At 35.7% G+C, this 17,618-nt stretch overlaps 1 protein-coding gene and 1 long non-coding RNA gene across 2 annotated transcripts; one reads left to right on the top strand and one right to left on the bottom strand.

The window, feature by feature from the left end:
• Positions 1-2,898: 2,898 nt before the first annotated feature.
• Positions 2,899-3,542, top strand: LOC141598429 (uncharacterized). The gene is made up of 2 exons (XR_012523503.1): positions 2,899-3,104; positions 3,245-3,542. It is a non-coding gene; the product is annotated as an uncharacterized LOC141598429 (long non-coding RNA).
• Positions 3,543-13,174: 9,632 nt separating this feature from the next.
• On the bottom strand, positions 13,175-14,722 carry LOC141600342 (uncharacterized). Its single transcript, XM_074420564.1, has 2 exons — positions 13,923-14,722; positions 13,175-13,705 (listed from the first exon to the last, which is right to left on the bottom strand). Exons 1-2 carry the CDS (start codon positions 14,619-14,621, stop codon positions 13,610-13,612), a joined length of 795 nt encoding a protein of 264 aa, XP_074276665.1. The 5' UTR covers positions 14,622-14,722; the 3' UTR covers positions 13,175-13,609.
• Positions 14,723-17,618: the final 2,896 nt, after the last annotated feature.

Below are 17,618 nucleotides of genomic sequence, written 5' to 3'. Positions count from 1 at the left end.
GGTTTTGATCATATTGGATGCGTGACTCGATTTATGGAGTGTATTTCTTCGATGTCTTTTTCTATGCTGATTAATGGGACACCATCTGATGAGTTTAGACCGTCTAGTGGGCTGCGACACGCTAATCCGCTATCGCCGTATTTGTTTATCCTTTGTGCGGAGGCTTTGTCAAATTTGATGAGACGGGCTGTGGAGTGTGGTGTGATACATGGCATTCGGGTTTCGAGTGATGCTCCCCAATTTCACATTTATTATTTACGGATGACAACATTGTTTTCGTGAAAGCTACGATGGAGGAGGCGATTGAGGTTCGGGATATTTTGAGGAAATATGAAAAAACGTCCAAGCAGTTGGTCAGCTTAGAAAAGACGACGGTTTCGTTTAGCAAAGGAGTTCCAGGTGGCAGAAGGGGTGAGATATTGTGAGTTTTTTAGGGATGTTGAAGTGGAAGAACAGGACCGATACTTAGGGCTCCCTACACTGGAAGGTCGGTCAAAAATAGTTATCACCGATATTTTGCGTGATAAGCTCTGCAAAAGGCTTCATGGATGGTGTGGAAAAATCTTGTCTAAAGCGGGTAAGGAGGTTCTTATAAAGGCGGTGGTGAATTCACTCTCTACCTATGTTATGAGTGTGTTTAAAATTCCCGCGAACTTTTGCGATGAGCTTAGATTGATGGTATCTCAGTTCTGGTGGAGTCATGAGGAGGGGCGGAGAGGAATGTCGTGGGTTTGTTAACGAAAATAATGTTATCCAAAGAGTAGGGGCGGGCTGGGGTTTAGAGACTTTAAATTGTTTAATCTTGCCTTACTCGGAAAACAAGCTTGACGTCTTACTATTGACCCGGATAGTTTATGGGCTCAAGTTATGAAAGCGAAATATTTACTTAATTGTGGTTTTCTCGCTGCTCCTCTTGGTACGAATCCGAGTTATACTTGGAGGGGTATTTTTGAAGCTAAGGCGGTGCTTAAGTGTGGGTTAAAACATTATATTGGGGATGGTTGGGTTCCGGGGACTCAGACGGGTTGTGTTGTATCGCCTTCCCCGCATGGTTCTGAAAATATGTTGGTTTTCGAGCTGTTGGACAAGGAGAATGGCTGGAAATTCAGCATGGTCTCTAATGTTTTTCTCCCGTTTGAACGGGAGAGAATTGCTAATATTAGGCTCAGTTCGGTCAAGTCGCCTAACTTGTGGTTTTGGGATGCGGACGGATGGGATTTATTCTGTCAAATCAGCATATAAACGGCTTAATGGTGAGGCATTTTATGTGGGAGAGACGTCTAACTGGGACAGGGAGAATTGGCTTTGGAATAGATTATGAAAAGTTCCAATTTGGCCCCGAGTGAAGCTCTTTTCCCGGCAACTGTGCAATAAAGCTTTGCGACAAGAGCGAATATAGCCTCTCAAGTTGGAGGTGAGTTTTCTTTATGCCCTTTCTGTAATTTATATGCTGAGTCGAGTTTTCATTTGTTTAAAAATTGTTGGGTTACTAGTCTTGGGTCTTGATAGTGAGGAAGCGGAAGGGAAGGGTGGGAGTGTGAGGGATTGGATTGAAGTACGGTGGAAGGAGATGGGGATTATGGAGCATGGGAAGTTTATGATAGGGTGTTGGGCACTATGGGAGCATCGAAACAAGGTCATTTTTGAGTCGTGAGTGGCTGATCTGAGGAAGGTTATACAACGAGTTGGTGATGTGGTGGAGGAGACTGAAGGGGAGGGCTGGTGAGAGGAGTGAGGAGGCGGGATGGCGTGGCTGAGGAGGCGTAGAGGGAAGGTGGGGCTGGTCGAAGGCCCTGGAAGGCTACGTTAAAATCAATGTTGATGCCGGAGTTAAAGAGATGGGAGTGGGGTTAGGAGCGGTGTGTAGAGACAGTCATGGTCGGGTTTTGTGGGGTGTTTCTAGAGCTAGGGAGCAGGTGTAGGATCCTTTAATAGCGGAAGCAGTTGCGGTGTTCGACGGTCCAACGGAAGCGGGGCGAAATGGTCACTCAAATGTTGTGTTGGAGAGTGATTTCTTAAAGTTGTGGAAGGTTTGAAGTCGAAGAAGCAGGGGGAATCATTTTCCAACAAATTTTACATGATATTTGGTCTCTTTGTAATTCGTTTATTTCTATTCTTTGGTCTTTTACTAGTAGAACTAATAATTGTGTTGTGCATGCTTTAGCGCATGTCGTTCCTAGGGTTATTGGTAGATGTGTGTGATCGGATCCTCTTCCTCTGGTTGCAGATGATGTTGTACAATTAGATTTATTATTATTAAAGTAAACCTTCGGGTGTTTCCTAAAAAAATAAACTGGTACAAACTCACAAAAATGATTGGTTATGAACTTGTAACTAGTTTTGTCACTCGTGCAATGAGCGGGATAATTCTATATTTTCTTAGGATTTTGATGTTTATTTTTATGCATAAAATCGAATGTCAATGCTTGAATATAAATGTATAACAAATTCTTGCACAAATTACGATATATAATACAAGACAATTACGTATTGTTTAAACAATATAAATAATTTGATTTATGAAGACAAATATTTTTTAAAGTTATTTAATGAGAATACTCCAAGCTATTGGAGTGTTTCCACTACAAGAAATCTGGTTTCGGGCGACTATAAAAAGCGACTGAGTAAAATAGTCGCCGATTTCGCGACTGAAATTAAATCCAGTCGCCAAATTGGCGACTGAACTTTTTCATACATTAATTAAATATGGCGACTGATTATGAGAAATAGCGACTGAATTCGGTCGCTAAATTGGCGACTGTAGAATTTCAGTCGCCATTTTGTGTGGTCACAGGTCAAACATTAGATACCACCTACCCCAGTCCCTCACTTCTTTTCATTTATCACACGCAAATACACCTCCCTCTACCTCATTCTTTCTTTAACTTTTTCCTTCAATCTTTTTTTAACAAACAAAGCACACCAAACTTTTTTCCTTATTCTTCATCAGTTTGTTTTTATCATTATATTAAAATTTTCATCTTGTTTTTTTACCTGCTAACCAAAAAAAAAATCCCAACTTATCTCTTTTATCCAATCTCAAGTTTAATTACTCTGTTTGACTAATATTCATCATAATCTCGCCATCTTTCATCTAATTAAAGGTATTGTTCTATTTACCTTATAAATTTAATTTTTCAGATTTATTAATTTCAGAGTATTTTGGTTTTAAATTAACATTTATATCAATTTTTATTTAAATCTTGAATTGAAATTGATTTTACTTCAAAAATTATTGTGGTAGTTGGTGCAAAATGAGGAAGACGAACATGGAAACAAAGAAGAAACTAGAGGAAAAGGAAGTGCGGTGTTGGACGAGGAAAGAGAAGCTCGAAAATTTGTTTTTTTTAGTAAATGTAAATTTATTGATGCCATATTTTTTGGTTTCCCTTGATTGTTTCAGATATGCATTTTCTTTTGTATAATAGGAAATTGTCGTATAGCCATGGTTTGTTTTCGAGTTTATGAGTGTAATGTATATATGGTTTGTTTTGAGTGTAATGTAATGGATGTTTAGATGTTTTGTATAGAAATTTTCCAGATTTGAGATTCTTTTTTATTTTTTATTTGCATCGGAATTGATTGCGTTGTTTTTGTTATTTCGTGAAGAACAATGACGAAACAAAGGATAATTTAGTCAGATTTTCTAGATCTGACACCTTTATTTTGTATTTTTTTTACGGATATTTTCCATGGTACCTTCGAACTTTGGCAGATTACACATGGTACCCTTCATTTTAAGTTTCTACATATGGTACCCCTGTGTTTACCTTTTTCATTCCCAGAATGCCCTTCACCAAACTTTCGTCATCACTCCGTTAGTCCTCTCACTAATGAGCCTATATTTTTTTTATTAATACACTAATAATACATAAAATCCTTATTTTATACAATTAACTAACATTAATATCTAAATATCAAACCACCAATTATCATCACCCATAAATCATCATCTTCTTCAATCATCTTCAAAATCATCCCAAAAAGCCCCCACTTTTACCCACCACCATCATCTTCGATCACCACTGGCCACACTAACAACAACCACCAGTCCACCACCAACCGCCGACAGTAACAACAACAACAACATTAACAATAACCACCACCACCACTCAAAAAAAAATCGATATGAAAAAAACCTCACCAAAAAAAAGTAAAAACGCGGCGACATCGATCACCCTTTCTCCACCAGCCCCACCATCAACCACCTTGACTCCTTCAACAACCAATAATCGCCAGATCTGTATTTGTTTTAATAAAGGAATGTCAACCGTCGTCGGTGATGGGGCGCCTAGGGGTGCTAACGAGCCGAGCCGAGCCCGAGCTTGGCCTTGCTCGGCTTGTGCTCATAAAGTAAAACTCGAGTTCGAGCCGATCTCGAGCTTACCCGAGCTTGAAAAAATTGTGCTCGTTATCAAGCTTGCGAGCTTTAATGCGAGCTCGAGCCAAACTCGAGCTCAACTCGAGCCTATATATAATTGTTGAATTGTCGTTTTTTCTCTCTCAATATGTTAATGAACAAGGCTCAAAAGTTTTATATACAAATATTGGAAAATCAATAAGACAGTTTTGATATGTGTGATACAAATATATAATCATGACAAAATATTTTTATAAAATATGAGTAATATCTCATCTAATTACACAAGTTCGAGCCGCTCACGAGCTTTTCGAGCCGAGCCAACGTTTGCTCGGCTTGACTCGTTAAGCTCTCGAGCCGAGCCCGAGCCCGAGCCGAGCTCACACGAGCCGAGTTTTGATCGAGCTTTGACCAAGCCGATCTCGAGTTGCTCGCGAGCTGTCTCGTCTCATTGACAGCCCTAGGGGCGCCTGTCGACGGCAGGTGGAAGAATAAAGGATAAGAGGAAGAAAAAATATGAAAAGGAGGAGGTTGTGCGGTAGTGCAGTGGTACGGTGGATGTCGATTTTGGTGGTGGCGACATGATGGTCACGGTGTTGTCGTGTGCAAGGAGTGCGGAATGAGAGAGGAGAGAAAGAGGAGAGAGAGGTTGTAATGGTGTGGGTTGTGGACTGGTTTGGCAAAGTCGGCTAGGTGGTGTTGGTGTGGTGGCATCGGCGTCGGCGTGATGTTGGCATGGTGGAACGAGTGCGGGGGAGGTGGCGGTAGTTAAGAAGGTGATGATGGTGACTCGTATGGTGGTGGGTGAAAAATAAGTATTTTTGGGGTGATTTTGAAGAAGAAGATGATGATGGATGGTTTAGGTATTTAGAAGTATTAAAGTTGGTTTATTATATAAAATAAGGATTTATGTATTATTAATGTATTAAATAACAAAAATATAGGGTCATTAGTGAGAGGACTAACGGAGTGATGACGGAAGTTTGGTTAAGGGCATTTTGGGAAAGAAAAAGGTAAACATAGGGGTACCATATGTAGAAACTTAAAATGAGGGGTACCATGTGTAATCTGCCAATGTTCGAGGGTACCATGGGAAATATCCGTTTTTTTTAATGTAAAACTGGCGACGAAAAGTCAACACTTGGCTACTGATTTCAGTCGCCAAAATGGCGACTACACTGACTTTCAGTCGCCATTTTGGCTACTACTCTCAGTCGCCCATTTGCTTATTTGGCGACTATTTTTTCAGTCGCAAATTTTGGCGACTGAAATCAGTCGCCCGAATTCCATTTGGCGACTGAGGCTTGCGACTGGATCTGGGCGACCATTTTCAGTCGCCAATTTCGTTTTGGCGACTGTTTTCAGTCGCCCATTTTAGTCGCCCGAATCTTATTTTCTTGTAGTGTTCTCAAAATACTCCAAACAACATTTTAATTACAATTACACTTGTTATCTTTTAACGGAATTGCCTCTTTATCGACTTGAAGTAGCAGGTAAAACCACAAATGGAGCCCACCTTCATCCTTAACTTCATCTTCCTCTTTCATATTAACCTGCTTCATTATCTATCCTTGCAAAAAAAAAACCAACTATTTCCTTCTCCCATCTCTCATGCTTCACTATCCATCCCTCTCTTTATAATTGGGTTTAGTTTGATTACGGTTTTCTGAGTACTATTTTTTTTTTTCTATTAAAAGTACTAATAATACGATAGAAATACCCAAAATTTGTGTTCTCAACATATAGAATTTGTGTCCTGATTGTTACTAGGTACCCAGAATCTTATCTATATTAATACAAAAGACAATACTCAATTCTCAGCGCGACACGTCATTAATGCAGTTTTTTTTTGGAAATTCATGTTATGGTGGGACCCGTGAGTGTGCAATGTATTTATTTCTTCACATTTCCGTCTTTTCAAACATGCGATAAATTCCGTCTTACAACAACTTCTATGAAATAATATTATGAAAAAATTCTATGAATTAATATTATGAAATAATTTTATACATTCCGTGTAAATAAAATTAATAACATATACGCGGAATGAATTACAAATGCGAGTAAATGAAATTGAATTACATAATTTTTAAAACAAAATTACATAATTTCAAGAAGGAACGAATAACATTTATATACGGGATCGAACATAAAACGCAAATGAATTACATACATATGTTAAATATGATTATATTAGATTATATTTCTTTTATCCGGATGTAAAGGTTTTTTATGGAGCCCAATTTCTCTCCATTTCCTAAAAAGAAATGGAGAGGCAAGTTCCTATTAATGGTCTGGATCGCATCTTGGCAACATCTAACGGTTCTCAATTTACGTATAAACTAGTATGGGTGCCCGGCTTCGCCCGGGCTACCTCTATCTAGTATTAAAATATATTTTCAGTTAACTAAAATTACTTTAAAGTTGCATAACTCCTAAATTTATTATTAATATATTTTTCTATGAAACAGAGTATATCTTAAGGTTACAATGAAATAAATAATTATACAAATTCACAACTCCCGCCATTAATATTTTACTTAAATCGATTGCTTAGCTAATTTTTCATACATACCTACTTTTGTTTTTAGAATTATTAATTTTATTACATTTGTTATTATTATTACTTTTACTTTCACTAATCTCGCCGTAATTATTGTTACTTTCACTACTTGTACATTAATATTGATAATTTCACTACTCCCGTTGTTACTTCTGTTACTTTCACTACTCTCGCTCGCCGCTAATATTGTTATTTTGACTATTTAAATGAGTGATTACTATCATATTACTATATCCAATGTTACAACAATTCTTTTCACTACTAACAAAATTATTTTACTCTCTAAGTATCCAATGAGTGATTACTATACCCAAGGTTACATTTATTACTCTCACTACTCGAAATAAATATATTAAATATATGCATTAAATTAGTTAAGTCGAAATAATTATGGAATATTATATTTTTTTGGAAATCTAGCTTGATTTATCTACTTTTTAATAGTTTCCAAAATATAATATATTTATATTATATTTGTTTATGTTAAAAATCTTTATACTAATTAATACCATAAGTAAGGCATGTTTATATGTTTATTTTAAGGAAAATCAATTAATAATTATTTTTACTAATTAAATTAAAAATATAATGAATTATGGAATATTATATTTTTTGGAAATCTGAATTGATTTACTTACCTATTAATAGTTTCCAAAATCTAACATATACTTATATTATATTTGTGTATGTTAAATAATTAACATCTTTATACTAATTAACACCGTAAGTGAGACCTGTTATTTTAAGGAAACTCGCCATATTCTAGTTTTATCTAAGTTAATACTTTTAACCAAAACTATATAATATTTACATTGAAGTCCCTTGTTCAGGTCCATCACACGGTGCTATCGATTTAAAACTATATAGTATAATTAATTTGTATAAATTTCTTTAATTACATTGAAGTCCCTTGGTTTCTGGAATTAATATATAGTATTGAAGTAAAGGAAAAGTGGGAGTGTAAGGGATAATTATTATTAAAATAGATTGTGAGAGGAAATGGAGAGAAAGGAAATGGAGAGGATCCAAATCCGTTTTTATGTATGCAATTTTTATTTATAAGAGTAGATTACGTTATTTCCTTATAAACCAGTGTATGTGAACACGTGTTTTTAACAAATTTAAACATAAATTATGTAGATCGTAGATTTAGACCAATTAGATAAGTACAATAGAAATGCAAAAATAAATATACATTTAAAAACATTAATATAGGCCCAAATACATATCCGTGCAATTTTGCACGGGTTTAAAACTAGTTTGTATAACTGAAGAAGAAAGAACAAGCATTTGTTTTCTTATATTTGTTAGTTGTTACTAATAATGGCAACTTGAACTACCTCCAATTTTGAGAATGACCTTTAAATGGCTTTAATGGTGTTTTTGAGAAGTAAAAAAGAAGAAGACGGATTTACATGGTTTAGACTTTAGAGTATGAAAAAAGAAGGGTTATAAGAAAGGTGACCTACTAAACCGGTAGCCCTTTCCCCTATTCTATTACGGAGTAAATGACAATGAGTGTAATAGTTGGGTATAATGCTAGTTAAATTAAAGTTTGAGGTAATTTGAGAAGGGCCTTAATAGTTTGGAGTATTTCTATTAAATAACCTTTTTTTTGTCACAATTACGAAAACAAATATATATGAACAAAATAGTTATCCAACATTTGCATCAAAAACTTTCCAACCCATTGACATAAAATATGTGCTCTTTTACTTGAGTCTATCTTTTAACACAAAATCTCATTTGTGACGGCACGTATCCGTCACTTTGGAGTGACGAATACCATTTTCCCTCACAAATGACCCAAATAGAGGAGAGAGGGAAGCACATGGGGGTGCCCCCACCTTGTCCCCCCCCCCCCCCCTATTCGTTTTGTGAGTAGCATTATCCGTCACTTGCTCCGACCCGTCTTCACCAAGACTAATTGATCTTTTAATAAAACAATACATCCATAACTTATCAGTTTCTACCTTACGTTTTTGTAACTCAGTTTTGTGCCTTTTGTATTTTCTTCGCTGTTCAGATTACCCATGTGATACTTTGCATTATCTGCATTTACTTACGTTTCATGATGGTTTGAAGTTTATATAAAAAATATATTGACAAAGATAAAACATCAACATGTCAAAAACTTGACAAACAACTCAAAACATTGTCACATGTAAATAATTTAAATTAAACCAAATGGAAAACATGAATTCAAATATAAATCAAACGATTAATAACAACCAACAACATAACAAATTAATATATACTTTATTGGACGACAACAACAACAATACTCAATATACTCATTATAATCAAATAAATAAATTAAACCATAAAATATAATCCGCAACTTAGAAACTCATGGGTAAATGGGCAATAGATTTTAAATAGAGAAAGTGAAAAGAAACTTATAGGTATTATATATAGGTTTTATAGCCATTACACAACCATAGATTCTACTATTTTATTTTTTTTAATTTATTGGGCTATTATTAAATTAGATATTTGATTGTCGAGGAACTCACGACGTGAATTAAATTGGAAAAAATGTTAATGAAAACTATGGATGTTAAGTATATAAAGAGTTTTAATCAATTTATTAACATATTACTATATTACAAAAATTAATTAAATAGGAAAAATTTTTAATTAATTTGGTGGGTGTTATTGTGTTAAGTATTATGAAGAGTTTTATCAATTCATTACCATGTTTAATTAAAAAAATGAATTAAATAGAAAAAAAATGTTAATAAAAATGGTGGGTGTTAGTAATATGAAGAGCTTTAATTAATTTATTAACATGTTTTATTATAAAAATTCCAATTAAAATTGTCAATTTTAATTATGAATTAAGAAATTTATTAACAAGTTTTATTACAAAAATTTCAATTAAAATATCAATATTAATAATAAATTATGAAATTTTGATGTAAATTTGTAAAGGTTACAAAAATTTTGGAAAAAAATATATTGAATATACAAAATTAATTTAAGAATAATGATAATATCCTTTAATATTATAAATATAAGTGAATTAAATTAATTTATAGATAAATGAATTAAATTAATGTCATATAATAATAAGTTGATAATTCATGTCACATTTAAAATATATCACGTCACATTAAAATTTGTCATGTCACATTATTTTGGGTACATCATTTTAATTAGATTTTATAAATTATTTATGAAGCACGTCAACTGATTCCAAACTTCAAATTACAAATCAAGTCCATCAATCAAAGTTGAGTTAGCATTAATCGCCAAAAATAGCAGACATCTTGAGACACAAATTTCATCCCAAACGTCTCCAAGTTTCAAGATCAAGTATCCTTGGAATAAGAATGATATGTGTTACTCCTACAACTTGAGATCAAATCAAGTATGCTTTGGCTCGAATTTGAGTTGTGTTGAGTCATTATAAACCATACGTTATACAAGCCTTTTCAGAAAAAGCAGGAAGCATACTCCAATATGTCGCATCAAATACAAATAACCCAATACATAACAATTTCTATAATGTTTAGTATTACATAAATACTCGCGCGAAAATGACAAAGATTAGTCATGAACTCAGTTTACCTCAAATTTAAACAGGGATTTCCCTCAACAAACAAAGAACCTAAAAATCATGGCCAAGTATTTACCGCTCACATCAGATTCCAAGACATAACATTAACTACTAGTGTCATGATAAATCAATACAACAACATCAGAGCCTTAATCCCAAAATGATTTGGGGTCAGCTGACATGAATCATCCTTTCGAACCGTCCATGGGTGAACGCACGCCTCAAAATGCGAATAAAAAAAGGAAAAATGAAAAACAAAAAGGGAGAACGAAAATGTAATGGAAAGTCAAGGTACACTAAGGGGTTTTAAAATCGAATTCCGGATTTCTTTTATAAAAACTTAAAATTTAAATCGATAGAAAAGATTAAAACGATTTTAAAAACCGAAATTGTATGCTACATAAGTGACGTACTACCTTGACATTAGCTGTAAATGTTAGATTGGTTTAATTAACTACGGCTAACATTTGGCCAAAGAAGAGGGTGTGTGCAGTAGGGCTGAACAAAAAATCCAATGATCCGAACTGATCTGACATCCGATCCGTATCTGATCCGAAATAATGGATATCCGATCCGAAATACGGTTCGGATCAGATACCCGTATCCGAAAATATCGGATATCGGATCAGATACGGATCAGCAAAGTGTTTATTTTGATGTAGATTGTATATTTATCAAATATATTTTCTGGGTTTTTGTAATGGTTGGGTACTGGGTAGTAGGTTGGGGTTTGGATAATGTAAGAATGATGTTAATATTCTATTTGCTTGATTGGTACTTCGTAGTTGATATGTATCGATTAAATTTACTTAATCAGCTGTAATTAGCCATATAGAGGTAGCTAGTTTAAGGACAAATATGGCTGCTTGTTATATGCAAATGGGTTTAAGGGAGTTTCCATCGAGTGTAATTTGGCTATGAATACATACGTATTAATTGGTAGTCTAATTGTAGAGTTTGGAATATTAAGGTCACAAATTCTTGCTTAAGGCGGAGGTATCCGTCTTAAACCTTGATGATTTATTGTCTTTCTTTTGTGTTCATCTGGAACTTTTGTGATGGTGCTGTATTGTTGATTGACATTTGAATAATTGACGCCTTGAATATTATTTTTTGCAGGTTTATATGGCATTCTCTTCTAGTACCGCTAGTGTAAGCGTTTTTAATGACGGATCATTGCCGTCAATTAATGAGGCTAATGAGATGGGTAAGGCTAATGTTGAAGCTACTGAACCAAAGGGAAGAGGTAGAAGACTGCTTACATATTACACGTGAGTACATTGAAGAGGTTGAGAAGTTTGATAAAGGTATTGATTACGTATTATGATAAAAGTTTGATTACATGTGAGTACATTGAAGAGGTACAAGACTGGTTACGTATAATGTATACTGGTTTTGCGCTAGATAGCGTATCCTTGCATTCTGATTTTACATTCATTGATTGATTCACTAAGGCTCTTATTCTTCCTAATTTGTAGAGCTGGCAGAGGTTCAAGACGAGGACTCGACTTGCGAAGAGTACTTTTGAGGTGTCGCACAAGCCATACATGGTAGTGGCAGGTTCGTGTCAATGGCGGTGACGTGCTTCATTTTCTTATCATGTTCGAGGATTTCTGTATTCGGACATTTATCTTTGTATTTGACGGACTATTACGCTCGGACTATTATGTTTTTGGATATTTATCTTTGTATTTGGCGAACTATTACGCTAGCTTTCTTTGTTATGTAGCGGGTTTATGTAATTGTAATGTATTTCGGATGAAATTATTATTACGTGAATTGGCTTGCTTAGGTGTCAATGTCAAATAAAATAGTCTTTTTTTTGCCAATTCTGATAACATATCTAATCGGATCAGAACTTGGATATCGGATAATTGATCCGAAATTTTCGGATAGTAAAATTCGGATATCCGGTCAATTCGGATCAGATCATGGATAATGAAATTTTGGATTCTCGGATCGGATATCCGAACCGAAGTGTGGTTTCGGATCAGGTATCTGATCCATACTCTGCCCTAGTGTGCAGGCATGGTAGGTGGGGACAGAGGAGCCTAAAAATTGGACCATCCCCAATTTACTAAAAGAATAGGAAAAGTTTCAAGTTTTCCCGCCTAAACTGCATTTCCTATTTTGAAAAAATTTCTTATTTACTTTCCTATTTTGATATACTCTCTTATTTAAAATTTGTCTCTAAGATTTCTGTGATAAAAAAGAATCGTTCTTTGTATGATCGTAACTAAATGATATGCTAATAAAAAAATTATAAACAATTTCATTAATTTTGTTTATAAATATATACATTTCATGACATGACTCAATTTTTTGGATAATTTTATAGTTAATTTTTTTCTAAAAATAAAAACTCTACAATTACCGCGCATTTATTGCGCGGGATCAAAACTAGTTACTGATAAATCAACGCTAGTTTAAATGCATAATGTCTACACAATATGCAACAATGTGAGAACAGTTAATCCTACTAAAGACGGGTCGGAACAAGTGACGGGTAATGCCCAAGTACCCAATTGCAGAAACAGAAGCTCTGCATTTCTTAAAGTCCAGCACTTGGTCCAAGAAGAAAATGAAGGCACACAAACAGACTCAACAAATTCAAATAATTTTTAATTTATGATTTGATTATCCATCAACCGAGAAAATGATGTAAAAACAAAAATCGACAATCATCAAAGATCCAAATCCACAGGCCTTGGCTAAAAGCCTAAAACTCCTATTCCATGAGGTTTCGGTTACATGTAACTTTATGGGTGGCGGAAGGGTGGCACGCTTAATGTTAATCAGCTTTATTGAGTGACATTGTGCAGAAACATAAATAAGAGAGGCAAATATTCAGAATGCACAAAGCGATTGAACATATAAGCAAGCCACGGGTGTCGAATAAAGAAGATTACCTAAAAAAGGATGATATCGTTGATGCCGATGGCAGAGGGAAGGTCGTGTATCTGGTAATCAATTGCAGTGCATTTTAAGTGACTGTCACTGGTACGCTTCACTCTGAACCTAAGGAAGTGAACATCTGAACCTTCCCGGCTCGCCAAACACATCAACCCCTTATCGGACAAAGTGAACATGGCATCAAACCTACTAATAAATCTATCGACCTTGCTTAAATCCCATAGAATATGCAACCAGGTAGAAGTGTTGATATCGTAGGCAGCAAAATCAGGAAAATATTGGTCTGAATGGATAAAGATGATGTTATCTGCAATAGCAATAGCAGAATGCCATTCATCAAAACATGGGGTGATACATTTCCAAGGACCATCACCATCTTCTTTTTCAAGATGAGGATAGAATGCATAGAGCATCTTGTCTATAGGAAAGTGAACAATAATACGATTATTTAAAGGATCGGGAAGGACATGCATTGACACTCGTTTCTCAACAAGATGATCAGGCAAGAACAAGGGATTCCAAACCTTGGAATTGGATGCATGAGGGTCATAAACCTCAGGACGAAGACATGGGTAACCAAGGCAATACAATTTATTGGATAATACAGCAGGATTGACCAACTTTCGGTTGCTGTCAGAAATCACGAAGGGTTTCCAACAATTAGATATAGACGTGCGAGATGAACCCGTATGTTTGTGGATGTGGTTGTTGAACTCATTGTGGGTGTGCGGGATCCGCGGCCGGAATGGGTCAATGTCTCCTAAAATGTAGACTTGGCGGTTATCAAACATCAACATAGTCCCAGTTCCGACACAGTTGATTAGGGAAGGAAAGTAATTTGGGATAACAAATTTCGTCCTTAGGTCAATATAGTGGAAATCTTCCTGAAGACAAAGGGGTCGTCTCAAAACGGACTTTTCAGTTGGTGGTTGTGATGGAAAATTTGTGTTCCGTGTTCGAACTAGGAAAACGCAACGATCAAGCAAATCGTCTTCCCCCGTCTCCGTCTCCGTCTCCTTTCTTGCACCTTGCTCTTCCACCTCCTTCTGCTTCTGCTGCTGCTTCTCCGTATCCATAATCGCACCTTGCTCCTCCTTCTCCGTCTCCGTCTCCTTTCTCGCAGCTTGCTCCTTCTCCGTAACCGTCTCCTTTTTCGAACCTTCAACCCCCACCTTCATCTTTCCTTTATCCTTCCCTTGATTCCCTCTTCTTTTGCCACCCATCTCTTCTTTTCCCTGATTGTTTTGTGTTGTTCTCCCTCGATCTCAGTCTCTCTGCCTCACTAGGGTTTTCTAAATTGTTGTGTTGTTAAATATGGGTCGACTGATTTGGGGGAATTTATCATAACGGTGTATATATATATATATAAAAAAAAAAAAAAAAATTGTCCTTAAAAAAACAAATTTATTACACTAGTTTGATACGAAGTACTACTTCTTTTTATTCTATACAGTATAACTTTTCCTATTTTGTTTCGACTATTCACTATTCATAATACTTTCTTTATTTCTTTTTTTTTTGTAAAGTTTTATTTTTATTTTAATCACATCACCACACAACAATACCTCATAATAGTTACTTTATTTATGTTTATTTTAATCTCTCATCGCACAATAATACCCGCAATACCTTCTGTAACACCCTCACTTATCCAAGAGTCTTAAACTAGGCATCTCGGATAATTAACGGTGTTACCATCTCAATTGTCTGAGGTAAATAGTACAGAAAATACGAATCAAAGGTACTTTAAAAAAAAAAAAAAAAAAAATTATAAGGTAAGCGTCCACATTGGACTTCCATCACACGGTCTAAACTGCGAAATGAATAAAGAGCTAGTTTAAATCTTATTTATTAAACCAACAACCACAGAGTTGATGTGTCAGTCTGTGGTTGAAAGTACATATATTCTCACTTGTATCCCTCAACTTTTTCATTTTCTTATTTGTACCCCTCTTTTTTTGAGAAAAAAACTTTTGAGTAGCAATATCTCTTATCTACGACTTCATAAGACGCTAAATTCTTTTTTTCATATTGTACGCTGACACGTCTGTCGCGTACCTGTCAAAAATAAACCAACTGGTTCCAACTAACTAATATAGCTAGGGAAGTCGGGTCGAATCCACAGAGAGGTAGGAACTTTTCTGCTAAACTAAGTTCGTCAAGGTAACCAAAATGGGGGTTTAATAATTGTGATTTCTAAACTAACAGAGTAAAAGGGAAGAGGAGTAAGGGTAGGAGTTTAACAGATAAGAGAGAATAGCTAAGACAAGCGGTTCACCATAATTATCGGGTCGAGTAATCTAGGTCCTAGGACAATGTAGTACAGTCTAAGGGGTAGCGAACGTCGCCTTTCGGTCCCTAGTTCACCCTAAAGCGTAAGCGATTTAACTTTCGCCCTCGCCGCGATACTCTATTTGTTAAGCTACATCGGTCTCCCTCTTCCAACCTTTCGGTCCAGGTCAAGGTCCACCGAGAATAAGGGTCTAATTGCGTCGACTCAATTAGGCAATTACAATTATATGTAGCATTTTAACAACATGAACGATACTAGCATTAACCCAGTAATTCGATTACTCTCCCTTCGAATCATGGATCCCCTATAGTCTTAGCATAGGGAATTAGCTACTCATAATTACTAAATTAACAAAGGCAATAACTAAACAATCTGAATTAAGCATGATGAGAAATCTAATTAATTGAACAAGTATGAAATAAAGAGAGAAAAGGAATTAATTAGATAGATAATACCGAAATTGGGTAACAAAGTAGAGAATCCAAATCCAAGAACAGTGACAAAGTAACCAGAGGAATCTACGTAGTAAAGAAGATAGGAGTAACGTCGTGTTCTCCTCGGTCTTATACTTTGTAAAAATGTCTTAAACCTAATCCATAGACTGATTAGCAAAGCCCACGAAAGATTAGGCGGAGAAATAAACTAAAAGCAGACGAAATCCTCTCGATCGAGTAGAGATATTACTCGATCGAGCTCCAAGTTATTCGATCGAGCCAGGACAGCCGCTCGATCGAGCACTCGCTTGTATGAACTCCCTCGATCGACTCCTCCAATCAGTCGATCGAGCATCATGGATGGATAAAGCATTCGATCGAGCAATGAAACCACTCGATCGAGCTATATAAGTGCGTCAGGACTTGCGTTTCTCCCTTGCTCAGCTCATGCGTACTCTAAGTGTGAAATTCCTAAGCTCCGGCTCCAAGTTTCCCATGAATGCATACAAATGGGACAATTAAGGCTCGTTTTAGCTCCTCTTCGGTAAATTCCTGTAAAATACAATAAACGGACCAAAGTAGAATATTCGGGGTATTTGTAGCCGATGCTACATAAAAAGCACGAAATGCGTGTAAAAATGAGGTAAAAACCTTATATAAAAGACACGCATCAAATCTCCCCAAACCAAACCTTTGCTTGTCCCCAAGCAAATATGAATGCAACTAAGGGTGAACAAAAGAACGGACCAACGCATCGCTACAAATCATCCAACAACCAATTTAATGCAATAGAATGACAAAGTGGCAACTGAAAAGTGCAAACGAGTTAAATTAATGTTTCAATCTTACTGAACCGTCGACCTTGCAAGATTCAAAGATGTCGGACTCTCACGGGTCGCTCGTCACTCAAAGTCAGGTACAGGGTGAGTATATATGTGAAAGATAGGAAGAAGCAAGACACTCACCTAACTCGACCTATAAGAACATGCATGCAGTTAACATGAATAAAGTCTCTACAACCGTACATATGCATTCCAACCATACTAGTGACCAAGACACGCGCCGAGGACTTACAATTGGGTTAGTGAGGTAATGGGTAGAAGGGGCTAAAATGAATTTGGATATGTGGGGTTAAAAGCTAGGCTAGTAACAACGGATCCAAATAAAGACTGCATCCCAACTTCGTACTCATAACAGCAAGATGAAACGGTGCATAATTGTGCACTAAACTCACCAAATACCAAAAATCGCCAACTCCCCATAAAATATAAATAAGGCATGGGAGTGCGGAAACAATGTGCAATTTACTTCTTTTTCATTCCCCTTTTTTTTTTTTATTTGAATTTTTTCTGTTTTTTTTTTTCTTCGCACTTTTTTTTTCGTTTTTTTTTTTCTTTTCAATCCAACACATTTGTTCTTTCCCTTCAATTCTTCCACCATATTCTGAAATCAGATGAAATAACCATATTGCAATAACATATTCCAGGAACTAC

The sequence above is a fragment of the Silene latifolia genome, chromosome 9 (genome assembly GCF_048544455.1).
Source record: "Silene latifolia isolate original U9 population chromosome 9, ASM4854445v1, whole genome shotgun sequence".
Taxonomy (NCBI): Eukaryota; Viridiplantae; Streptophyta; class Magnoliopsida; order Caryophyllales; family Caryophyllaceae; genus Silene; species Silene latifolia.
This window is presented reverse-complemented; position numbering and strand designations above follow the sequence as displayed.

What these genes read in the sequence shown, in the direction of transcription:
- LOC141600342 (XM_074420564.1), bottom strand. Translation starts at nt 14,621, where the DNA reads ATGGGTGGCAAAAGAAGAGGGAATCAAGGGAAGGATAAAGGAAAGATG. An exon ending in CTCATGCATCCAATTCCAAG is followed by an intron (nt 13,706 to 13,922) that starts GTTTGGAATCCC and finishes TTGCTATTGCAG; the next exon opens with ATAACATCATCTTTATCCAT.